Source organism: Haliotis cracherodii, unplaced genomic scaffold, assembly GCF_022045235.1.
Source record: "Haliotis cracherodii isolate W230 unplaced genomic scaffold, xgHalCrac1.p SCAF_23, whole genome shotgun sequence".
In the NCBI taxonomy this organism is placed as follows: Eukaryota; Metazoa; Mollusca; class Gastropoda; order Lepetellida; family Haliotidae; genus Haliotis; species Haliotis cracherodii.
Genome location: NW_027266279.1, coordinates 6,463,124 through 6,490,527, shown reverse-complemented (window position 1 = coordinate 6,490,527; position 27,404 = coordinate 6,463,124). Strand labels below are relative to the sequence as shown.

Below are 27,404 nucleotides of genomic sequence, written 5' to 3'. Positions count from 1 at the left end.
TTTTGTGAAAGACATTTGTATTGTGCTGATGGATCAAGGATTGTGATATAGGTGACCAGGGATTCAAACCCATGATCAGCGGATCCTGGTGTTTGTAAGTGACAGAATTCTTCATAGAGTATTGCAGGACTTTAGCAGTTGGACCAAATGAAATCACAGACACGTACAGTCTAGCTGCTGTATCTCTATGCTGTTCCTTATAAGCGATTTTGATGCTGTAGCCACAAGTCCATATCCAGTTTGTTCATAGGGAGCAACAGAGATATGGTTGCCATACCCACATACAGCCACACAACACTTCCACATTGTCTCACGCTGGTCAATGTTTGGTTTTGTACTGCCCCTTGTCGCAGAGTCCAGTCTTCAAGAATAACTGCATCCTCAATTAGCCAGGTTATTATATCTCCATTATAGCGTGATGGTTGGTTGGTTTAATCTTAAAGCAAGAGAAATTCTGTGCTGTCACTTCCGAAACCAATTTCTGGTGGCCAATGGTCGAGGGTAATCATCACAAAAGAATTGGGATAAACTGGCTGATTGAGGATGGTAGAACTGTTGTGTTTATATTTCATGCAATCAAAGCTTTTTATTGTGTCCGTACATCTGAGTGCAGTGAATACTGAAGCTTAATGAAACAACAGAAATGTATGCTCAATAATACTGTGTATGTGAATGTCGAAACGCTTTTAACATAATAACAATCTACATACATGTTTGAAACACCAAAATATAATGAATGTTTTTGAAGTTACTGTGACATGTATGACCTCTTAAAAAAACACCTTGTTGAGAAACAGGGAATACACTTATGAGAAGAGTCCATGTATTAAGGTGCCTTACTCTGCAAAGAGTGGGTTCAAATCCTGAGTGGGACTCCACCCAATGAGTTACTAGAATCCCAAATATAACATTTATAGGCATGAAAATATCTCTTTCCCCACAGTCACTCAATGAGAGAAACATTATATTGCACTCATCACATGGAAATGTTGTCTATCGGAAATTGAATTATTCATTGCAAATGTAAAACCTTGAAACATAAATTCTCCCTACTTTACATGCAGGGACCTTTCACCACAAAAATAACAAAAAAATATTTGAGGTCAATAAAATTCTTTATCATACATTTGCACATGATCATTTACAAAATCAACTTCAACAAAAAGTAATCTTGACATCCACAAGACCGTTGTTGGAAGCGAAAGTATTCATTACTGTTAAGAAAAAATGTCGCTTTGCAAAACAAAGAGTCTTGATTGACAAATTAAATGAGAAATTTTCAGTTAAAACGAAACATTTTCAAGAGAAAAACAAGGTCAAAGTCAATAGGAAGTAAGACACTTATGAATTCAGGTACATAATTTGTTGGGAGGTATCTCTTGAAAGACAATAGCTCTGTCAGTCTTTCACACTGAAGTATATAATAATAACATATTCCAGTTATCGCTGAAAGCAGGGTTCGATTTAAGAAACTTGAATTTACTTGCACCAAGTGCATGTTAATATGAAAACTTAGTTGCACCAGACACTTGAAAATTAAGCCTTAGTCAGACACAAATTTAAGTTTTTTTGACATGCACTTGGTGTAGACATAAATAGTAAGTTGCATTTTTCAATGATAGTTTGCACTGGTGCATGTTTTGTGCAATTAAATCGAGCCCTGGATCACTGTTTGTGTGTGTGTGTGTGTTTCAGAACGGGGAGTTCCAGATCGAGAACCTGCAGTCGTTGCAGGCTAAAGGATTCAACATGGATCCTCAGAGGGTCAGTCAAACATCATTGCCGAGATCAATTTATTTTCTTGTTTTAGGAGCCTACCCTAAAGTATGCTATATTAATACTCTTGTGTTTGGATTGACGGTTAACTTTTATTTCAATAGATTTTGTGAGGAAATGTCATGGTTGATTACCGGTTTCTCGTAGTGTAAGTGTATTGTTTTGTTGTAACAGGGGATGATAGAAGCTGGCAGCAGAAAGCCCATCACTATCACATGGACACCACCTTCAGGATATGACGTGAGTAGAATTGACAGAAGGATTCGATTATTTGACACAATATTTGTAAAAAAAATGAACAAAGAGTTGTTATTTTTTTGTCTTGAGTGAGTGAGTATGGTTTTACGCCGCTTTTGGCAATATTCCAGCAATATCACGGCGGGGGACACCAGAAATGGGCTTCACACTTTGTACCCATGTCGGGAATCGAACCCGGGTCTTCGGCGTGACGAGCGAACACTTTAACAACTAGGCTACCCGACCGCCCCTTTTTTGTCTTGAGATATGACCAATCCTTCATCAATGTTAAAAACAACAACATGAGGTCCCCTGCAGCCTATTCTTGTCAAAGGATTGACTACACCGCCTCATGTAGCTGGAATATTGTGGAGGGGTGTTCAACAAAAAATTAAACAAATATAAAAATAACAGTCACAATTTCTCAATATCCTCATAGATTAATGTATACAGGGATGAGATTGGATATTTTCCTTTTCAGCTGAAACTTTTTTGCAATGGAGCATGGTCCATAAATTGGGGTGTTTATGGGGAAGCCATCAGATTTTAACAAATTTGTGGTCAATAAAATTTGCAGATTCTCACCCGTGTATATAATATACTGATTGACAAGGATGTATTAATCAATGTATTTTTAAAATCTTGGGATGATTTTGAGGGATATGACTATATAGCTAAATGTGACACTAAATCTCACGAAAACAACTTTGAGAAAACAGCAAGTGTCTTTGTTTTTGACAAAAATATGTTTCCCATTAGCTTGATTTTCTGATTTAAGTTGAATTACAATATCAGGGAACATAACAAAATCTTCATTTCCAAAGTCATTGACCTCCCAGCTAATCACTTATTCCATGGGGGCTGTCGGGTAACCTAGTGGTTAAAGCGTTCGCTGGTCACGCCGAAGACCTGGGTTCGATTACCGACATCGGTACAATGTGTGAAGCCCATTTCTGGTGTCCTCTGCTGTGATATTGCTGGAATATTGCTAAAACCGGCAAAAAACCATACTCACTCACTCACTTATTCCATGATTCAAACTTTCACATCATGTGTTCACATCTTTACTTTGTTGATACCCATATTTCTCCCACCAGCCCACTGTCCCCACAGAAGGCTCAGTGATCGTCACACTGAAGGGGGACGTCACCGAACAGTACAAGGTCATCGTCAGGGCCATGGTCATCACAGAGTGACCATCACCATAGCACTGACTGAAGTCCTCAGAGAGCACATGTATGAACATTCTGAGGAATTTGGTCATCAACAGAAGTGTCTTGATCTGTGCCAGTACACCAGAGGAGTCCTCTTGGGAGACTTTGGAAGTGATTGACAAATTATTACAGAAAACAGGGATTGCTGTTTGAAAATATGTCAAAACAAATGTTTCCGGTTTCCAGATATTTGTTTTCCCCATGTTGGACCAATTTATCACCATTCCAGTATTGTCAATAATTTATGCCAAAAGTGTGAATTTGTTATGCTTCACTGAACAGATTCAAAGTGTTCAAAGCATTGTAACTGAGTTGTCATTTGAAGGCAGGTATTTCAAAGAAAAAACATAAATAAACCTTAAAAATACTCTGACCTTCTGACCCTATTTTTGAATGGGCTAAAGCCGCTAAACGTGAGTGCTGAAATTGGAAACTTGTTTTTTTGGCCTGAGATATGCGAATGTCTGTGACATTATTTAGACTGAAAATGCAGAGAAAGAAATATGTTGACAGATTCACTATCAACTCTCGCCTTCTTTCCAACATGATTTGTGTTCATCCGTCCACAAGTGAACTGATATTCAAAATACTACAAAACTGTGAAATAATAATGTGAACTTTTGACATTGTCATATCTGTGATATTTTTCTATGTATGGTTTGTATTTACTTATTGTTAAAGTGAATCAACATAGTAGACTATGTTTCAGGTGTTATTTTATGGACATTCCAAAGCAATAAATAATTATGAGAATATCTGGTGTTTTGTGTAAAACTCTCAAGTGTTTGGAGATGCAAACAATGACATGCTATATACTTCCGCATCAAAAGGATAAACAACTGGAGTATTTGTTTTCACGTGATATTTGACATATTTCTCAATTTATTCTGGCATAATTCATATTTATTTGTAGGTATCTTAGCTGGATAAAACACTTCTGTTTGGTAATTCTTGGTATTGTAAACCCTCGAGAAGAGACCTCAGGTCTTACTATCTCTCGCCTCTCATGGAAGTGATTCTGCTGTCCAAAGTACAAGCTGGTTGTAATGTTTTATCTTATAAAAAATAATTAATCTTTATTCATTTTAATTGAAAACAAAAACAAAGACAATATTTCATTGTTATTTATTAGTATCTCACATGTTTTGCCCCTTCCATTTTTCATTAAATTATAGACACGATCCAAACGTTGAAAATGTCTTGACATGAAGCCACATTACAATGTTAACAAAACATTCATGGCTCTCAGAAAAACAGACACAAACATAAGTACCACTGGAAAACCTGTATGAAGACAAATCAAATTTCTTTTGACCAACAAATGGAGGGAGATAAATTGTCTTCCTGATCTTGCTCTCTGTGGTGTTGGGATCTATCATCTGGATCAGTTCATAGCTTCAGTTGGGAGAGACCAGCTTTTCAATTAATGTTTACAAACATCCACTTGTTGGTGTCTATTCTTATCCTATTATATCTTTATTACTCATTTCAGTGCACCAACAACAACAAATGACATATTACCGTATTCTACGTAATAAGCGCCCACAGCAATATTTGCTGATTTACAAGACTTATTTATTCGCTTAAAATACACACTCGTGTGTTTATATGCACGGCCTGTCCTCATTTCGCCTACACCTCATTTCGCCTACACCCTTAATTATGGGCAATTAAATTCTGGGAAAATACATGTCGTACATAAACATTTCAGGCTGTCACCATAAACCACAAACTTTATCTTTCAACTCTTTTTTTTTCACCAAAATAATATTCTATTAAGAGCCCCATATTTCTAATTTTGAGAGCGCCCTGGGTGCTTATTACGTCGAATACGGTAACCATCAAACAGGACAATTAAAAATATATTTGCCAACTTGATCCAAATTTTCAAATGTTACAATGCCTGAAAGTCAATAATTTTATCCTTCAAAATAATCTCATAATCTGCACAATAAGTATTGACATTAACCCTGAAAGACTTGAACACAATATGAAGCATCGGGTGATTTTTATCCTGAAATACGAGTGATGGTCCCAGAGTTCTCTAACGATACTACTCCATGACTGCACTAGTTACTGCAAATGGTACGAGGACACATAGCATGAATAACTCCATGAGAAACTTTACATATCAGTTTTAATCCACTGGAGTTAATGTGAAAGCAACCTTGAAGAAGCTGACAAAGAGAATCACAAACAGCTGTCATGATATATTTAGGCTATTACTGTTGATATCTTCATGAAGACTATGCTCAAGGGCTGTGACGATATATACCGGAACTCTGTCACCATGATATATGTCTCACCTAAGTCGGGTCACCATGCAACAAAGAGAAGCTTGACACACTTCTAAGAGGCGGATCAAGCATCCTTTTCAAAGTGGGGTTCACAGTTTAAATTTCTGCCTTCAGTTTCAGGAAAAATTAACTAAGGGGATTGACATTTTGAATTTTTTCCTTCATTTCAGATGGGTGGGGCTGTTAACTTCTTTTTTGTGTCACTGGTCCATGATTTTATTATGTTTTGAAAAACTATAAGTCTTTTCCCATTTCATCCTTAATTTCAAACAATGGTCAAAGAATCGTGACACATCAGTTCCAAGTAAATCATTACAATCCTGGATGCCAAGAGAAGCAAGGAGCTACCCATGACCTCATGTCCAGAGGTAGAATTCTGTGGGGGTGCTGTCTCGTATTCTAAGAAGGGGACTAATAAATTAATCATCTTTTAATAATGGACGTTCATCCCTGCCCACCTCACTACCTTACGCCCTGCCTTACATCATTTTTTATCCCCAAGTACCTTCAGACTGTTATGCACATTCCCTTATTTCTCCACTGGATGAAATTCACCATTATTACATAAAAAGTAAATCCCACATTTGTTAAATTTTTGAAAGAAAAAGCTAATAATAAATTTCTTAAGGCTAAATGCTCATTCTATGTTCAGTATGTACCTTACAGTTGGTTGTTTCTGTGTTGTTTTGAGCCAGTCACCAATATTCCAGCTGTATCAGAGTGGCGTGTAGAGAAACAAGTCTTGACAAACAAGTGATTGATATTAGGAGCAACATCCCACCATTTGGGGTAAGATAACATACAATCAAGTCACAGACTCTGACAACCGACTAATTCCGTCGCCCCATATGACCAGCATAAGTTTCTGTGTTACTATTAGGACCTGGAATCTTCCCCAGCGTACCCATCATTATGTTAATTACAACTGCTGGATCAGCTCCAGGTGTCACAGACGAGGTTTCTGTTGTTGGTCCTGCACGTAGAATTACAGTGCCTGAATCCATGGTAAGATCACATAACTAGCACCATGGTCCATCCTCATGTCCTCATCCTCAAGACCAAGTCATCACCACCAGTGTAAGAATCATGAATGATACCAAAGCTGTCTGTGACATGAGCCAACAGTCCAGAGCTCCGATCTAATCAAATCTTTTTGGTCTAAAAGATAATAAATGTTCTCATATTAACAATTGACACTAACATCCACTGGAAATGATGTCAGTTCAGGTTAGTTGGTTTAACTGTTTTTGACCCAGATTGCCATAGTAAACTACATGAGTAATGGACCCTAGAGTGGCCGATAGTGTGAATGGGATCCAAATATCACTAAAATCAGATTGTTTATTCTGAGAACACTTCCATATGAGGTCGCATCAGGTTGACCCTGAACGAAATTTAACCACCCAATCTGAATGTCTTGGTTCCTGCTTTCTAAAGATGTCAGCTTTCTAAGATCTGATTTTAATGAGATTAGAATGGTCCAAGGTGTACCACCAGACCAGTCCCTGCTGGCAGTTGAGCTTCACAAATGATCCCAATAGTGCTGCATTCTATAAACTGTGGCCACTGAGCGAAATTTAACCACCCAATCTGAATGTTTTGGTTCCTGCTTTCTAAAGATGTCAGCTTTCGGAGATCTGATTTTAATGAGATTAGAATGGTCCAAGGTGTACCGCCAGACTGGTCCCTGCTGGCAGTTGAGCTTCACAAATGATCCCAATAGTGCTGCATTGTATTAACTGTGGCCACCATGAGACCACTAGTTAGCTTCATTAGAAAGTGAAAAAAAAGAAACCCTGAACTTAAACTGAACTTGATTGCATCTACGATGTGGTGTGGATCAGAGGAATGGCATGATGTTCAGGTCCAGCACTGCACAGGGCATGTTCAGTTCAAACTTAGTGACAACGTCTGGGTGTAGCACACCGAACTTTCCAACTGACTTGCCACACACAAGAATCTCCGCACATCTTCCAGGGAAATATGAAGGATCTGGAAAACAGAATTGGCATGTGTCACTCTCAGCAACTATAGCAGTTTGTAAATAATCGAATCTGGAGTAGACAATCCTGTGATTGATATCATGAGCATCGATCCACCCAATTGGGATACGATGACATGCATCAACCAAGTCAGCGAGCCTGACCACCCGATCCCATTAGACGCCTATTACAACAAGCATAGGCTACCTGGGTCTGGAACATAAAAGGCAAAATTGTTCTGAGATCAACAAGTTAGGTTCTTGTTTTGAATCAAGGGAGGGATGCAATGGAATTGAGTAATCTGAGAAGGTTGATATATTAGTATTGCTATTAAAACGTAACATACATTGAAAAGACATTGGCACCATGCTTTGTGATGTGAACATTCCCAGCCTGAGAGATGTGGACCCTCCCAGGGAACCCACCTTGATCCTCAGTGATTGTGGAGGACCCACCTTGAGCCTCAGTGATTGTGGAGGACCCATCTTGAGCCTCAGTGATTGTGGAGGACCCACCTTGAGCCTCAGTGATTGTGGAGGACCCACCTTGATCCTCAGTGATTTGGACCTACCTTGAGCCTCGGTGATTGTGGAGGACCCACCTTGAGCCTCAGTGACTGTGGAGGACCCACCTTGAGCCTCAGTGATTTGGACCTACCTTGAGCCTCAGTGATTTGGACCTACCTTGAGCCTCAGTGATGTGGACCTAACAGTGGTGTGGACCCACCAGTGGACCCACTTGAGCCTCAGTGATTTGGACCTACCTTGAGCCTCAGTGATGTGGACCTACCTTGAGCCTTAGTGATGTGGACCTACCTTGAGCCTCAGTGATGTGGACCTACCTTGAGCCTTAGTGATGTGGACCTACCTTGAGCCTTAGTGATGTGGACCTACCAATTGACCTACTTTGAGCCTCAGTTGTGTGGACCTACCTTGAGCTTCAGTGATGTGGACCTAACTGTGATGTGGACCTACCAGTGGACCTACCTTGAGCCTCAGTGATGTGGACCTACCAACTGACCTATTATGAGCCCTAGTGATGTGGACCTAACAGTGATGTGGACCTAAAAGATTGACCTACCTTGAGCCTTAGTGATGTGGACCTAACAGTGATGTGGACCTAAAAGATTGACCTACCTTGAGCCTCCGTGATGTGGTAGCCAGTCTTGGCATCTCTTGTGATCTCCAGCAGCTGCATCACTCTATCCAGGAGTCCGTGGATGACCTCAAACCCTGCGGTCTTGTTATAGTTGACAGCACAGAGGCGTCTCTCATTCCTGGCACCAACATCTGAAATAACAATATTTGTCATAAATCAAAAAAATCATATATTATGACTTCTTTAAATGGCTTTTAGAAGCTGGTATGATGAACAAGGGAGATAGTACTGTTGAAGTGTGAATAGAACTCGCAGACACAGCAGTAAATCCAGGACTTCACAATAACAAATTGCATTTTTTCATATGTTTGTTTTATGCCAAGTCAGCAACTTTCCAACTCTATGACAGTATCCTGTAACTAACCAAGTGTGAACCAGACAAACCAGTCATTAATATATTAAGCCATGTTCACACAGGTTCAAGATCACAATATATAGTCAAAAAAAAAACTATGTTTGTTCGAGGCGACATAATGGATCAGTTGATTTGGGTGATAGTGTGTCAACACACCCAGGTTGTTTGGATGGTTGCTCATAATATCAATCACTGGACATAACTGGTCCTTGTTTGATTATATACAGGCCATCACAAAGTATAGCATTAAAAGACAAACACACTCACACACACATAACAAGCAAGAAGGTAACACACATAGCCAGTCTCGGTGTCTGTAGTTACTGGGAAACTATAACATGATGTGAGATTGGTTGTTTGAAAGTGAGATGGCCTGTGATGATGAAGAACATTGTAAGTACTGGCCAGTAGGAGTGAGTGAGTATGGTTTTACGCCACTTTTAACAATATTCCATCATTATCACAGTGGGGGACACCAGAAATGAGCATCTAACCATTAACTCACCATGGCTTAAGACAAACAAATAAGATGCATTTACATATCAACTAATTGCACTCCTAAATGAAAACAACTTACCAGTTTGTGAGTCCTTGAGAACTACATCTGAGATCTCAAACAGTCGGAGTGGTAGCGGCATATTTTTGTTGAAGTAAACAGTTTTCAGAATACCAGGAAGAAGGGTTGTCCGGGCAACCTGTTGAGATAATCATGCCTTGTAAAAACAGCACTGGTCACTATGAACAATGGAGGTTGCAGCTGGCTTATTTTGTTTGTTTGTTGTTTAATGCCGCACTCAGCAAGATTCAAGCCATATGATGATGGTCTGTAAATAATCGAGTCCGGACCAGACAATCCAGTGATTGATATTGACATGCATCAACCAAGTCAGCCAGTCTGATCACCTGATCCTGTTAGCAGAACAATAACAATGTTATATACCATACTTCATATCTTTGCGCAATGATTTCTTTGGTCTAAACTGTGCGTTGTTAAAAGTATACTGTCTTGTTTTTCCCACCAAAATATCTAAAAGATTTAGGGTAGAACTTATACATACCAATGATAAAATTGTTGAGTGAGTGAGTGAGTTTGGTTTTACGCCGCTTTTAGCAATATTCCAGCAATATCACAGCGGGGAACACCAGAAATGGGCTTCACACATTGTACCCATGTCAGGAATCGAACCCGGGTCTTCGGCGTGACGAGCGAACGCTTCAACCACTAGGCTATCCGACCGCCCCGATAAAATTGTTGAGTAGATATCAGGTATGTCAATACTGTTTTTGACTAATAGTATGTCCATACTAATTTTGACTTTCACATTGCAACATCCAATATGCCATTGATAATCCCCCTGGTGAGAATGGCCTCCTAAGGCTCTCAAGTACCTGGAACTCCTGTGTTTTGGGGTTGGCGATGTGAACTGCAGGGATGTCTTCAAGCTTCCGACACATCTTCTCCGACAAATCATCCCGGGAACACTGAACATACAAGCAGTTTTATACTGGATTATCACCATTGTACGTTGATAACTGAAATTCATATGAGATCTAATTTTTGTGAATACTGCGCAAAAAATGACACGTTAATTTGCTAAATTTAATCTTCACTGTGAGTGAGTAAATGGGTGGAAGAATGTTGCAATAAGAAGCATCACAGTAACATCCCAACTGTCATGACCATATCACTGTTATCACACCCATCTGTAAATAATCATATTCACGACCAGTGGCTGAAGGCATGAGCAACGATCCACGCCATGGTTTGTTTGTTAGTTGCTTGATTGGTTTAACTTAACTCTGAACAGAACTTAAGTCGCTGCTTGATTTGGGGAGAAAGTGATGTAGGTCACTGATAAAACCCACAAACATGGGTATGGTGCTGACAAACCTAGAAACATGATCAGGACCAATCTCATTAAAATCAGATCTAAGTTTTCGCTACAGCTAAACAAGGATCTGAGGACATCCCATGAGGGGTCACGTCAGAATGACCTTTCGCAAATTTGGACCAACCAATGAAATGACCGACAAGAAATCGACATTGGCCAATCAGAAGGCCGCTTTCTTGAGCTTTATCACACTAGTTTCAAACTGGCGACTACGCTTCGAAACATATTTTGACGTATTCTCGATTAAAAATTTTACAACTGATAAGAAGAACATTCTGGAATGGCTTATAGATGGCCTAGATTGTATGGATATAATCATAAAACCTGTTATTGTCGTTCAGAATACCCAGTGTATAATATATCATGTTTGCATGATTAGAAAACACATTCTGACTGTCACTTTCATGATTTGGTAAGCGACACTCTGATTGGTTGGATGAAAGGTCGTTCTGACGTGACCCGTAATGGGATGTCCTCAGATCTTTGTTTAGCGATAGCGAGAACTAAGATCTGATTTTAATGAGATTGGATCAGGACGGATCTGGATTAGCCGCAATCACCAATTACTGGTAAACCAAAGGGACAGAACTCTGCAAGACGAATTGTGTCACCTTCATGGACTGTACCATCTAGTTTTAACATGACTTTATGGAACAGCACCAGTGTTTACTAGTGAGTGAGTGAGTGAGTGAGTTGGGTTTAACACCGCTTTTAACAGTATTCCAGTTATATCACGGCTTAATGTGGGAGGAAAGCCCGGAGTGATGCAGGTCTCAGACATTTACCACTTCAGCATTGTTCAGTGAAACCCACAAGCACGGCTATGGTGCTGACAAACCTAGAAACATAATCATAGGTTTCTGGCATGCCCAAGGGACGCAACTCTGCACAGCGAATTGCGGCATCCCAGACAACTGGGCCACCCGTGCCGCCCAGTGTTTGCTAATTTGACAAGACTGATGTTCTTAATGTCAATGTTCAGACAAATGGGAACTGAAATGTTTCCATGACAACCTACTCACCAAAGCGAAAGTGAGCGCCTCAGTGAACCCTGAGGATGCGACCTCGTATCGGAGTTGGTCTGTCAGCTTGTTGATGGGGAACTGATGTCCGATGGTGTTGCAGTTGGGAACTGTCATCTTTATGTTGTCGTAGCCGTATGCTATAGCCACGTCCTCGTAGATGTCACATGCATGGATCACATGTGCAGAGAGTTAAGTCATCATAACAACAGACCTGGAGTATCACAGGACACAGTGATAACTGTGTGTTTCTGAGGGGACACACAAATAACAAGCCTTTAATTTCCAAGGTTATCCAATGACATTGTCAAAATCATAACATGTTTCTAATGGCTATTTTCCACCAAAACATTAACTATGACAAGTGCTACATAACACCTAGGTCATCTTAAGGCCTAAAAAAATAAAAGAATTGGTCCTCAGGCAAAGACTTTTGAAAATATATTGCGGGCAGGCGGTGTTTTTTAAAATTTTATTTTGCTTGTTCAAACTTGTGTGTAACCAAATAAACAGTTGTATACCATTAACCTGGGAAAGGGCCTCCCAACATAAACAAGCATACAAACTCCTATTGACGCCATGACCTTAACATGAGATACACAGTAAAGCAGTGCGCCAAGCTCCTTCCCAGCGCGTGACACCTTCGTTTTGCTTTGCTGCCACCAGTGTGGGCGCGGCCATTACAAGAATCTTGAAATTTGGCCTCTAACCCCAAATGTAGTAACGTTTATACCTTCATTTATGTCTTTGGGAATGCCATCATAGTGAATTTTGAAAAGGTTTACGACTGACCATGTTTTCCAGATGAATTTACTTTGTTGTTTGTATAATCAGATTGGTTAGAGATTGCAGACTAATGGAAAATCAAACAACTTCTCCCTTACATTCTTACTATATCATATATAGATAGTTTTAATGAAATAGAAATTCAAATTGACAAAGAAAGAAAGTAATTTAGCAGGGGTAAATGTATTCGGTGTCACGACAGTCGTCACTTGTTTGTAAACATAACGGGCATTCGGCTGCGAGTTCAACTCCAAGCATGGTTGGGGCAACCTATCACAGTGGGGAGTTTTGACTGGTGGCAGCGAGAGCATAGAGAGCTCTGCAAACGGGCTATTGCTATGAGGAGCCTGGCAGTGCGCATGTAAAGGGAAGTAACTGTGTGCTTTATTGGATCGCATTGTTTTAAAGTATTAGGATTATTATTTTTTTTTAGATGGAAATAAAAACGAAATGTGCTGCAGACTTTTTGATGATGCGGGCAGTGCCTGAGAACCAAGACTATTATCCTTTTGGGCCTGAGACGCGTCTTAATTGCCTATTTTCCAACTAAACAAAGTACATATACTTCAACAATTCATCACTGTCTTGTACAGAAACTAGTTCAAGCCATTGCGACACTTTTCAGGGAAGTTCAAAAGTCCTGGCATTTTGGAAGATGTGCAAACACCAAGTATTCACTGATTACTGAAATATGCTCTGTCACAGGTGTGTGTTTGCCAAGGTGGTTGCCTGTAAATTAAAAAAATATAGGGCTACTCAAACTACTTTCATGTCATCACTAGTGTTAATTTGTTAATTTCAAAATAGGGCGAATCATATTATTTTCATGACACAATTTAGGTAAAGTGTCAGCACAAGTGTTAATTTGTTGATTTCATAATTTCCTGTATTAAATCATGTGCTTGTACCAAAACCATACTTTCTATATTATATCATATAAATACAACATGTACAATAGTTGCTGAGACAAGGATATCACTTCTGGTGGGCGGGATCTCGACTCGGATGGTCTTGCCATTGTCCACAACCTCGCTCTCTAAACACATCTTCGTCAACAGTCTCGCCATTTTCTCTGCTTCAAGGCTGAAAGAGGATGACATCGTTCAAACTTCTCTCAAATGAGAACAATGAAGAATGAAGCGTGGTATATTTCTCAATAAAACATTGTTCTATCATAACATCATTTCTGGAGATTCGAACATGCGCCGCAACTTGATGACCTTGTAAATTGGACGACATTATTTTTGAGAGGGAAGTGTCTAGTGAGCTGTTCTCCGTAGATGTAGCAGGGCAATGCAGATAAACACAATGGCCGAACGATCGGATTCAAGAGTGGGCAAGATATGACAATCGTTATTGGGAGAAGAGGTACAGATAATTGACTTGAAAATTGTGAGAATATCCAAATACCAAATGTAACATGTTAATAAATTGGACTTGTCCGACATTGCTGAGGTCAAATTGTATTCAGGGAGTTATCATTATCTAAATATGAGTAGATTTTTTTGAAGCTTTTACATTTTATTGACATAATTAAAAAGGCTGTACAAAATGTTGATATGTCATATAAGAATTAAACGATTCATTGTCGTTTATCATGCAAAAAAAAAACACTGCCGGAGGAATAGACCACTGCACTATAAACAACCCCCACTCGTCACTTATTTCTTTAATATGTACATCAGAAAAAGGCTCCAGAGAGAGTTTGTTGTTTAACACTGCACTCAGCAATACTCCAGCTACATGATGACAGCCTGTAAATAGTCAAGTCCATCCAGACAATCCAGTGATCAATATTGTGACCAACAATCCATTTCGCCTGGGTATGTTGACACGCTTTCAACCAAGTCACCTTGTCTGACCACCTGATCCATTTGGCTGCCTTTACGACCAGCATAGGTGGCTGGGGACCAATTCTAACCTGGAATCCCCATGGGAGGAACAATATTTGATCACATAGTAAACAATGGGTAGATGAGTAGTGGGGAGTGATTGTGTGGAGTGAGGGAGGGAGAGATTTTTTAATTTGTTTGTTGTTTAAGGCTGCAATCAACAATATTCCAGCTGCATGACAGCAATCTGTAAATAATCGAGTCTGGACCAGACTATCCAATGACTGACATCATCTGCATTGATCTAAGGGACATGATGACATGCATCAACCAATTCAGTGAACCTGACCACCCCATCCCGGGAGTCGCCTCTTATGACGATCATAGTTGTCTCTTAAGGCAAGGATGGGTTGCTGGATACCTATTCCAATTCAAATCTCCTTGGGTCAGAGCAAGTGAGAGGTTGGAGGGAGGGAGGGGGGGGGGGGGGAGAAGCTGGATGTGATTCCACATTTACTGAATCAGCTTCATGTAACGATGATGTATTCCCCTATGACATTGTCTGATTTCCCACAATTCTGTATCAGCAAACAGCAAACAAGCACTTCCAGATTTCAGATGTGCCACCAAATGAAACAGGTGAAGATGCTTACTTTATTCCAACTCTTTTATTGGTTTCCTGGACATCAATAGTCTCATGACGATATGTCAACAACTGAAATATACAACATGTGAAATACAAATAAACAACCTGTTGCTAGTAACTCTGTATCAGTTATTACCTTTACTGTGTTAAAGTAAGTGAGTGGGTATGGTTTTATGCCACTTTTAGCAATATTCCAGCAATATCACGGCGGGGGACACCAGAAATGGGCTTCACACATTGTACCCATGTCGGGAATTGAACCGATATCTTCGGCGTGACAAGCGAACGCTTTAACCACTAGGCTACCTGACCGCCCCTTTTTACTGTGTTAAAAAGACAAAAGCCTTGGCTAATGATGTAAGTATTGAAGTTAACAAATATTTCACTTCTATCACAATTATTGATTCAATGTTATCGATGTGACAGGTCCATTATCTGATTATACGCTTACCGGATACACAACTTTAGAACCGTCTGGATTCACAACTTCTGCACTTTCAACACTGAAAATTGTAAAATAATAAAGTCAAATTCTCAGAAGAGGACTACGTTTGTTGCTTGTTTTAACGACACACTCGGCAATATTCCAGCTGTATTACAGCTGCCTGTACATAATCCAGTCAGGACCAGAAATTCCAGTGATTGGCGAACAATAACATGCCATCATTTGAGTCACTCAGTCTGACCACCCGATCCATTTGGTCACCTCTTATGACCAGCATAGGCTGCTAGGTCACTCAGTGTGACCGCCCGATCCATTTGGTCACCTCTTACGACCAGCATAGGCTGCTGGGGACCTTTTCTAACCCAGATTCCGGGCAAATATGAAGGATCTGGAATACTGAATCTATTTGTTTGTTTGTTTGTTTGTTTGTTTTTTTGTTATGTCACTTTCAGCAATATGATGGCAGTATGTAAATAACTGAGTCTGGACCAGACAACCCAGGAATTGATATTGTGATATGATGACACACTATCAACCAAGACCACCGGATCCATTAGGTAATCTCTGACAACCAGCAGAGGTTGCTGGGGACCGATTATTACCCAGAGTCCCCACAGGAGTAGATTCTGTTATGTTTGTTTGTTTGTTTGTTGTTTAACGCCGCACTCAGCAATATTCCAGCTATATGACGGCGGTCTGTAAATAATCGAGTCTGGACCAGACAATCCAGTGATTGACATCATGAGTATCAATCTACGCAATTGGGATGCGATGACATGCATCAACCAATTCAGTGATCCTGACCACCCGATCCCGTTAGTCGCCTCTTACAACAAGCATGGGTTGCTGAAGACCTATTCTAACCCAGATCTTCACGGGTACCCATTATATGAGCATGATACCTCCTGCTACAAGTCAAGGCAATCTTACGTGAAGGGTTCCGCACAGTATTCACTGAACATGGTGACCAGTGAGTCCAGAGTGACCTGTGCCTTGTACAGATCTGTTGCCGTTGCCTCGATGAACACATTCCGTGTGTTCAGGGTAATCCTTGTGTGAAAACCTGCAGGGAAGGACAATATCAGTTAAAAATATCACACAGATTCTCTTCAAAACTAATTGTTGTGAACATTTTGTTGGAAACAATACACAAACCAGCAGGAATATGAAATTAAAAATTTTAAACATTATAAGACCTGGCCAGTAGGAGTGAGTGAGTGAGTTTGGTTTTACGCTGCTTTTAGCAATATTCCAGCAATATCAAGGCAGGTGACACCAGAAATGGGCTTCGCGGCGTGACGAGCGAACGCTTTAACCACTATGCTACCCAACCGCCCCCTGGCTAGTAGGATACAGACATTTAAATTTAAAAGTTTTATCTACATTTCTATTGAAAGTGAAATCTTGTTATCTGAGACTCCATAGACTTGACACATCATTTAAATGACTGAGAATGGTTCAACACATTCTAGCTGTATTCCAGTAGTATGGCAGGGGACACCGGAACTGGGCTTTCTACATAGTGGGAATCAAACACCGGCCTTCAGTGCAGCAAGTTAATGCTTTAATCACTTGGCTACTCCATCGCCTATATCACTTAAAACTATTGATTCTCTTGCAGAATCCTTGTGACACAGTGGTGTTACATGTGCACACTGCTTGTTTCAAATTACGGACATAGCCATACTACTTGATCTATTTTCCATTGTCCTGAGGTTTTAAACTTGACAACTTTGAACTGTACTTAAGTTTTCGATTATCATATAGAATACTACATGTACAGTAGTTTAGACAATGGGGGTATTGTTATGACGGGGGAAGGCGTTATGTCCCAATTATTCAGGCTACAACTGGCAACAAGAAATAACCTTGAAAACTTATTATAATTATTGAGTGAATGAGTGAGTGAGTAAGGTTTTACGCAATATTGCAATATTCCAGCAATATCACAGTGGGGGACACAGAAATGGGCTTCACACATTTTACCCATGTCAGGAATCGAACCCAGGTCTGCAGCGTGACGAGAGAACGCTTTAACAACTAGGCTACCTGACCGCCCCTATTATAATTATTGGAAAGTGGTTGATATAACATATTGTTGTAAGACCACAGGTCAACATATTCATGTTGTATGGTTGTGTCACAATGGTAAATGTGTGGCCACCTTATTTTCCATGTTCACGAGACTTCAACTTATATTGTACTTGCAATAATAAATTCAAAACTAATGTAATTTCATATTTTACCTTTAATGATTTTTGTAAATGCTTCATGTTTTCTGAACTTTTCTATCAATGACGTGTCTGTGCAGAGTGACAGACAGACTTGCTACATATTAGCAACCCAGGTCTATGACATTACCATTGATAATAGGAGGCATGGAGAGTACCACGTTGTTTTGGTCGTAGATGACGGGGTAGACAGGAGAGTCTCGAATGATGGGAAGATAACCCTTCAAGTGACTGTCAGTCTGAAACATCAACATTGGTATTTGATGAGCAGGAAAGATCAATGTCATTTAAATCATTTTGTTCTCGCTTATGCTTGATAAAGATCTGAGGACATTTCATTGAGGTTTACTTCAGAATGACCATTAAACCGATCAATCAGAGCATCACTAGCCAGGAAAGTGACATTCAGAAAGTGATTTTCAATCATGCAACATCGAAAAGATCAACATGGAGTATTCCTATGGACAGTTACAAGCTATACGACTGAGTCCATCAAAACCTAGCCTGTCTCTCGCTTCAGACTTTGCATAGTCCGTGGGAAGTACTGCCATACAATCTCAGCCATCTATTAGACATTGTTCTAAAAAAATGTTCTATTGTTCAGTTTTCAAATTTGGAATCAAATAAGACTTTTTGAAATCTCAATGTAGTCTTTAATGGAAGTCGCCTGTATGAAATGAGAGCCGTATAGTTTGAGAAAGCTGCTTTCAGATTGGCATTTCACTAGTCTGTCAAAGTTTGTGAAAGGCCGTTCTGACGTGACCTGTAATGGGATATCTATCAGTAGAGAGAACTCAGATCTGTTTGTAAAGACGATTGAGGAAAGAGTGTGTATCTGGCATTTTCAGACTTTATCTTGTTCCAAAGGAACATATATATTGGAAATCTGTAGCCATTGTAGCACCACACAATTAAACAATCTCTATTATCATCACAGCAGCCACTGCCAGACTATGTTCTGGAAATGTATTTCATGAGCTCACATCACATTCCATACCTAACACATTTTACAGGAAGAAACAAAATCTTCAAATTTTACAAATGCCTTGGTAATAATTATTATTTTTTTAATGCTGCACTCAGCAATATTCCTGCTATATGATGGTAGCCTGTAAATAAGTGTGTCTGGACCAAACAATCCAGTGATTGATATTATCAGTAAAACACAATCATCCAAGTCACCAAGTCTGACCAACTGATCCACTTAGTTTGCTTGGGGCCTATTCCAACTTGGAATAGTGATGAGGTGCAATGATACAGATAACTGACTTTAAAAGTCCAGTTTCCACCCTTGCCGAAATAGGCTGCAATTCTAACTCCATAATAACTAGTTTGGCAAGGGTGGAAACTGGACTTTTATAGTCAGTTAACTCTCTTGCCTTGGGTGTAATAGAACATATTTTTAATATTCAAATTCCTGACAGACCTGTTCCGTCCAAAATATATAAAACCTAACAAGTACACACAGTGAAGCTTGAGACATTTGACTTCCATAACGCCAACAAGAGACAATACCCCTGAAGATCCGGGTTACAATAGGTCTTCAGCAACTCCTGCTAGTCGTAAATGGCGGCGATGCTTGTCGTAAGAAGCGACTAACTGGATTGGGTGCTCAGACTCGCTGACTTAATTGATTCATGTCATCAAATCCCAATCGATCAATGCTCATGATATCAATCACTGGACTGTCTGGTCCAGACTTGATTATTTAAAGACAGCCATCATACAGCTGGAATATTGCTGAGTGCGTCATCAAACAACAAACAACAAACAAACAAACAAAGTCTGTCACCAATAATAGCAATGCACATCTCACCGAAAACTTCTCCATTATTTCTGGGGCTGTCATCTCAGTGTCCAGGTTCAGAGCCCTGAACTTGATCTCTGCTGGTGGTTTGGCATTGAAGGTGAAAGGTCCTTGGATGGTGTCAAGGTCATGTGTTCCTATCGCAACCAGAGTTCTTCTCCTGCAAATACATTACAGGAGCATTATGTTATTAATTGTCAACAACACAGAAATATGAATATAATATAATGACACATTTTGAAAATGCATATTCGATTTTTTAAAAATATTTTGCAAATGGCTACAAAAAACAAATTATGTTGTACGAGGTATCTAGGCATGAAATAACCAAACACAACAATGTTATCACATTTAAAGTGTTTGGAAATAATTGTGACGTGTGGAGATCTGTCAATCTGTCGATCCCATGATCGTGTACAATCCAACAAAGGATGACGATCCTATGCGTGAAGATCAGTCGACAGTTGGCGATCACTTTCTCGATGAAGATCGTCCTGTTTTCGGTCAGCCAATTTCATCCTTCACTGAACATTTGAAAAGTTCTCACACATTACTAGATGAACAAGTCTCTCTCACAATGAAGATTCACAACTCAACTCTAAGAGGTTTTAGTGTTACAAGAAATTGGTAAAAATCACAGTCAGCAAGGTCAAGGGCAACAACATTGGAAGAACGAACCTGCAGAGGTTCTGATGAAGCTTCTCCTGGAGGTCGATGAAGTTCCTGTAATTCTCCTGAAATGATACAGCAGTTAGCTCAGTGATGAATCATTATCATGTCTGTTTGTTGTTTAACACCACACTCGGCGATACTCAAGCAACATGACAGCGGCCTGCAAGTATCACTTGTCCCCAACTTGTATTTTCATGATTCAAATAAAACTGTTTTCTATAAAAAATCCAAGGGGGCAATTGCCCCCACTGACCCCGGACCCAGGACCCATTTGCACAAACAGATCTCAGCGCTGCGACCACTGTAAGTCCATGTTAAAGTATGGGAGTAATGGCATCGTATTGCTGAGATGGCTTTGTGCAGGTTGGGCCTAAGTGTCCAAGGTCATCTGTAAAAAAAAAAAGTATGTTGATTTAATTTCTTCAGCTTACACTATGTGAAGGTATATTGGTATACTTACTGGTGTAAATTTTATGTTTCTCAGCGTGGCTGCAACAGCATACGGTCGAATTCTTGCAGTCTGTAACAGTACAATAGAGTGTCGCTGGTTTGAGCTGACAAAACAAGCTGAAACGTGTGATGAATGACGTTGACTTCAATCATCAATATGCATGTTATTATAGCAAAACAACACAAGGTTTGCAAGAAATACTATCCATCAAGTAGATACAGATTTTTATGTAGGACAGGCAAATTGGGGGGAAAATCATTATTTTCTTAAAAAATGTGTTCTTCCAATAGTTCTTATTAGCCTAAATGTATTTTAACATTGCATTTAGTGCAAAATTCAAAACTAAGTATTTAAACCTCTTTCTCTTCATTGTTCCTGTTATCAGTGATATACAAGTCACCTCCACAACATGAGCAATAACTATACTGACAGGAATTGGGGGAAATTATTATTCCAATTTGGGTTTTTTACCGACAGTTGCTGCAGACTATTAGCCTTAGTGAGTGAGTGAGTATGGTTTTACACCGCTTTTAGCAATATTCTAGCAATATCACGGCGGGGGACACCAGAAATGGGCTTCACACATTGTACCCATGTCGGGAATCGAACCCGGGTCTTCGGCGTGATGAGCGAAACGCTTTAACCACTAGGCCACCCGACCGCCCCACTATTAGCCTTAACAATTGCCTCTGAGCAGGTATAGATAAACCACTGACAACATATGTACATACATCTGGTAATATAATCAGCTGCTGCATCGAGCCACTAGAGGGAGCCACTGCCTTGTATCGTGGGGCTTTCATCCTGAAAATAGGATATGTCACCATTTGAACCTGCTATTCCAGTGAGCATCTTAATATGATCATCGTTGTCCCAATAAGGATGTTGATGGCATGTGATTAACATGCAAACAATGAAGTAATTTACATCAATTGTGAGAACAAATGAACATTTTGTGCAATTAATTCAGAATATTTCCTGTATCATTTTGGAGTGTCATACATTTCAATACTAGTAACACTCATATCAACCACATTTTCAAGAAAGACATTTTTTTCTTTATAATCATAACAATAAATACACTTCTGTCCAAGAGTGACAACAAGCCACTTACTTCTCCAGAAAGACCTGTAGTCCACGAACAAGCCCCTCCAGACACAGCAAGTCATATCTGAAAACATGATTCATCCTCTAGTCAATATTTCCAGGGATATTAAATAACAAATTGCAAGTGCCTCTATGGCATCTGATTGGCAAACCCAGCAAATACTATTTTCCGTTTATGTTTCCATGAAATGTTTTTAAGCCACTCCCACTAATGGACAACTGTTTACTGATTGGCTGATATTGTTTGTTCATTATTCCATGGATTTATACAGTTTAGACACCATTTGTTACATTTATACTTCCCTCTATGCAGGTTATTGATTAAATATTCATTAAATTCTTAAAAATCAGTTATTTTATGGTTAGCAGATGGTTGCTAACACATTAGCCTGGCTCTTGTTTAGGCTTGGAATTGTTACAGATTCTACATCCTCACTGTATCACAAAGTAGAAGAAACAATCATCTGATCAACAGTGTTACAAATACCCTCTCCTTTCTGTACCTCAAGCATGTAATAACAACATGTACTGTCCACAAATATATCAGGTAGTTTAGATGTTGAAAATAATGTCCCTTGTTTTCCAGTTCAAGCCAACAAGACCATGGACAATCATCAGCAGGCCATGTCCTAGGGGTGTCACGATTCACCAACATATAGCGATGTTACATCTCACAATATAATAATGATGAGACTACCCATGTAACGATTCAAGTTCAAATACTGTATTGACTTTCAAAAGTAATATCCATTAAGTTTTGCAATAATCCATGCTGATTACAATTAAGGCTAATATGGAACATTTTACAATAAATTGTTGATTCATAATTATTTATCCTATCGCACAGTTTGCACTTGCGATTTTATATATTATACCCTACTGATGCAAGCGAGTTAACTGACAATGGAAGTTCAGTTTCCACCCTTGACAAACTAGGTTGGAATTCTGGAGTTACATTTTGGCTGGACTAACGAGTCTCTGCATAATCCAAACAAAATCACGTACAAACTAGACATCCAGTTCGTAAACAAGATGGATTTCAATGCGCAGATTTGCAAGTCCTGGGTGTCGACAGATACTTTGCAAATCTTTTCATGTTTTTAATAAAGATGTGATTTGTTGCACTTCGTGGGGTAAGACCCATTTTTTACTATTTAGATCTTGATTATCAACCAGATCCTCTTGACTGGGCGCCACCATTTTATTTGAAGCAAATGCAAGTGATATGAGAGATAGAATCTGATTGGTCAATAGGTGGGACATAGAAAGGATATAACTCATTATAGCCACTGGTGCGCTACGATCAAACCTGGAAATTCCAGCCTAGTTTGGCAAGCGTGGAAACTGTACTTTTAAAGTTAATGCCCTAGCCTCAGGAAGATGGATTGCAGTTACACAAGCCTGTACAATTTGAAAGACAATGAGTAGGCTTGGGACGTCATGTGATCAATTAGGCGGGAAGCAAGGCAGAGCACGGCCTATTGTTGGTGATGGTAGCAATGGTGCTGGGGACCACTTCTAACACAGGATTCCCAACGGAGACCTCATACCTGAATACCAGCAAGTAAACGTGACCCTGTACCACTATGTGTACCTGTTGGCGGGCACCTCCACCTTGTACTCCACTGCATCTGATGCTCCAGACGCCTTCTCTTTCCCCTGCTCTCGTTCAATCTGCTCCTTCTCACTTGTCTGCAAGAAGAGGGTATACCATTACACTTATTGTTTCTCTCGATATCAACCAATACAACACACCTGCAATGTTATCCCTAGCATATAAAACACAATTCTTATGGTCTTGATATTTACTGATACTTGCAAAGACTGTAATAGACAATTTCACAATTCCAATTTTATATGTATTAATGAAATAATTTTTATGTTTTGTTCAACGGAATAATCAACAAATATTCCAGTAAACGAGTTTGGACCAGACAAACCAGTGATTGATAGTATGATACACATCTTCGGGTTATGTCATCATGCTATCAATTGCAACCAAGTCCCTGAGCATGACCACCTGATACAGTAAGTTTCTGGTATACTGGTAGTTTGCTATGAACCTATTCTAACCTAGAATCTCCTTGGCATTTGTCCATGGTTTACTGGAAAGCTATTAACCTCCATCTGGGAAATATTTCCATGACAGACTGAGCTTAATTTACAAGATTCCTCAATGAATGAAATCTATTATTTGTATATAAGTGTCTGATCTAGAGATCTACAATATATATATCATTCCACATCTGAGGTGCTGAATAAAGCAGGACCTGTGACTGACTCAGCTCATGATAGATTTGTTGAGGTATAAAAAGAAACATAGCTTATAACTGTATAAGGTCAGTCTCAGACACAGAAGACCATCACCATTGCTACAGTGGCAGTTTTCATAGATGATATTCAACTTATCTTTCTCAAAGACCATTTTTCAGCCACAAATCTGCAGCAAGTGTCAGTAAATAGAGTTTATTTTAATTCCTGAAAATTCAAATTCTGGTTCCCATCAATTCTAAATATATCCTACATAGTAATCCTTTTGTGTGAAGATGTCAAACAACAGGATGTATTAAAATTCCATAACAATTTAAAGGTGCAGCATTATGTTTTTGCATTCACATTTTCTCGATCATAATCAATTTTCAGATACAGAAATCAGAGATGATTGTCTGACTGCTTCAAATTTTAGAGAGGTATCAAACTGGAGTAAAAAATCTGATTTTAATGAGAATTTAATTGCATATTTTATCTGAAAATTTCTTCTTTGAGAAATTGAGAGGCATTTAGAAGTTGGAGTACTAAGTGAGGATAGGGTATTCGGATGAACAACTTCTTTATTACAAAAAGGAGCGATGTTTTGGTGTAGGTTTTAACACCATTGTCAAGCATCACTTGCTTGATATTGGTGTCAGAACCTTCACTGAAAGGTCGCTCCTTTTTGTACTCAGAAAAAATCATATGCACTTATGCGGATGTTAGATACAGATTATGCAATTCAGAAAATTAAAATTTAACACTCACTAAAATATGTTTGACAGACTACAGCCTGTCCTGAAAGAGAAGGATTACTTACCACTTCATCAAGTTCAATGCCAAATTCAAAACAGAGCTCATCAAACTCCTCATCAGCTGAAAACAAAAGGGTAATTTGTCATGCTGACAGCACAAAAATAATCTGTGAAGAAGGAAAGTGATAAAAAATGTTTGGACTAAATGAAGTTTCAATCACACAGATTCCAGACTCATCACAAACATGTGCTGATAAAAGAACACTCTCAGCATTAGAAATTGGCGCTCATCCAAATGTCCTTGCAAAACTGCCCAATAGTTAAGGCATCCTAAGGAAAAGTAGAATTTTGCCATTTATAAGGGTTTTGCTATTATGATATCATTGTATTACTAGTGGACTAAAACTGTTAGTTTCTATTGGTGATTCTCTTTGCAGGGATGCAACTAGCTACCAGTTGATCTAATGTTAAAGGTCTCTTAGACCCTCCTGGCCGATAGTAGAATCTCAAGCTTTTAAGGGGTGTCCATTCATGTTATCAAATGGTTATCACTATTCAATTTAATTTGCATCCCTGATGTGAGTAATAATTGTCATTATTTACATGTATACGTTGTGGAAATAAAGGGGACTATGCTATGCTATGTATAGTCATGGGCCTACTGTCGGAGTTCACGACCAGGAGGTTTACACTCACAGTTTTCGAACACTTGTGTGCTACTTGAAAAGTATTTTAGGAATACTCTGTCTAACATTTAGATTTCGAAGTTTTTACGACCTATACATATATCTTCGGACTATCAAGTTTTTACGATCTATACACATATCTTCAGACCATCGGTTTTCGGACATCATACATTTTCAGACAACCATGGTTATCGTGATTACTCGTGCCATAACAAGGGGTGTGGCGTCACACAGATCATTGTAAATACTCAGACGATGTCCTGTTTGTAAGATAAAGTTGTCTTTTATAAGTGAGTGAAATGTTTTACAGTTGTTCTTGTTATAAACCAGAAAATTATAGACGGGGATACCACAACTCAACAAACCATTCACTGATGCACATTCTACAAGTCTTGCACTTATTCAGCTTGTAATGGCCATCATTTTGCCAAACATTTTAGGTAAGGCTTAGATAGGGTCCCATAGATGTGTGGAAATAGTGCGAGACCTGAGCCTACCTTCTGCATACCGTTACACATTCATGTCATCATAATTATCACAACATATTGATGAGACACCGAAACGGCAAAGATCAACAGGAGACCACGCCTTCTGTTAAAGCTGATTATCTATATAGCTTACTGTACGTTCTTCCAAGTGCCCTGAACAGCTCGTCTCTCTGGACCGATATCGTCGGCATGATCGACTTGGTTGCTGTGTCAACGATTCGTCTGCAATACCTCTCTCTGAGGATGTCCCAACCCTGTTTACCGGCTGATGAAACGTGCGACCAGTGAAAATATATTTATTACCCAAGTTGAAAAAGTTATAAAGTATCAACTTATTTGGTTTATAAATTATGTGTGTGAACTTGCAAATTCATCCCCAAACTCAGAAATGAATTAATTTTGATAATAAATGTTGTTGGTCTCAAATAACAGTATGCAGGCAATATTTATTGTCCCCCGAAACGCCACAATAGGGATACAATTCCAGGAGAATCAATACGAAAGATCACCGGTACACATTTTATAACCTCCTTTACAAGAGACATGTGAGAAGAGTTATTTCCCTTGTTCTAACCCATGCAATGATTGTGAAATATTTTGATAGATACATGAAATACGTCCAGTGTAACCAAATTGATTCAATTTCAATTAGGATTCAATCATTCTTTGTTGTTTTATGTCTAGATCATACGTATATTGCAGAAAATATCTTTGTTAATTGCCATCAAGAGAAATTAATGGCGACACAAAAATGCAATATGTAGGTTTGTAACTGTTTAGATAAGATTACAAGTAATACAATCAAATGGCATTTCATGAAGAAAAACTATATAACAGGCCATGTCAGGCTGAGGGGCAAAAGAAAGTAACCGGAGTGTGTTTTGTTTTGTCATTGAAAAATAAACGTTTTTTAAATGTGATTATGTCGTTTTATTCATGCAACAGTTTATGCAAAGTAAATCGTGGCTGGGTATATTTGCGTAAAAATACACTGGTTCGATGAAGGCTATATTCTCAAGTTCAGAAAACTCAGTCTTTCACACTGAATCTTTTTTTTTTACAATTTGCTCTCGCAATCCGTCATATATTTCGTTGTTTTAAAGTTTTAAAGATTCTGGTTTTAATTTTAGTATTTTAAATAATTAATTCATAATGATATTGACTGTGTGGCGAGGAGAAGTTTGGTTGTAATTGATGTAACTTTGTTCTGATGGCTATCGGATTCAAATGTCAACATATGGTTTAGTAAGGTAAGGAACGGTCTAGCGGAGATAATCCTGATGGACTTTACCGATGCATTCGTCACCACTCGAAT

At 39.1% G+C, this 27,404-nt stretch overlaps 2 protein-coding genes across 2 annotated transcripts in view; one reads left to right on the top strand and one right to left on the bottom strand.

Moving 5' to 3' along the window:
- LOC139471694 (cilia- and flagella-associated protein 74-like) overlaps nucleotides 1-3,741 on the top strand; it is a 52,502-nt gene extending 48,761 nt beyond the window's left edge. The window contains exons 41-43 of the mRNA XM_071254157.1: nucleotides 1,696-1,764; nucleotides 1,951-2,016; nucleotides 3,111-3,741. Coding sequence (XP_071110258.1) covers nucleotides 1,696-1,764; nucleotides 1,951-2,016; nucleotides 3,111-3,209 — 234 coding nt within the window. The 3' untranslated portion in view covers nucleotides 3,210-3,741. The remainder of the gene's footprint in view (nucleotides 1-1,695; nucleotides 1,765-1,950; nucleotides 2,017-3,110) is intronic.
- Nucleotides 3,742-4,353: 612 nt separating this feature from the next.
- Nucleotides 4,354-26,362, bottom strand: LOC139471869 (phenylalanine--tRNA ligase beta subunit-like). The gene is made up of 18 exons (XM_071254373.1): nucleotides 26,223-26,362; nucleotides 24,981-25,036; nucleotides 23,505-23,602; nucleotides 21,918-21,974; nucleotides 21,535-21,607; nucleotides 20,813-20,872; nucleotides 20,359-20,414; nucleotides 19,690-19,840; nucleotides 18,004-18,112; nucleotides 16,573-16,705; nucleotides 15,649-15,700; nucleotides 15,205-15,266; nucleotides 13,696-13,802; nucleotides 11,934-12,115; nucleotides 10,409-10,501; nucleotides 9,597-9,714; nucleotides 8,643-8,795; nucleotides 4,354-7,516 (listed from the first exon to the last, which is right to left on the bottom strand). The coding sequence occupies exons 1-18, from the start codon at nucleotides 26,278-26,280 to the stop codon at nucleotides 7,365-7,367; spliced, it is 1,770 nt and encodes a 589-aa protein (XP_071110474.1). The 5' UTR covers nucleotides 26,281-26,362; the 3' UTR covers nucleotides 4,354-7,364.
- Between the last annotated feature and the right edge of the window lie 1,042 nt (nucleotides 26,363-27,404).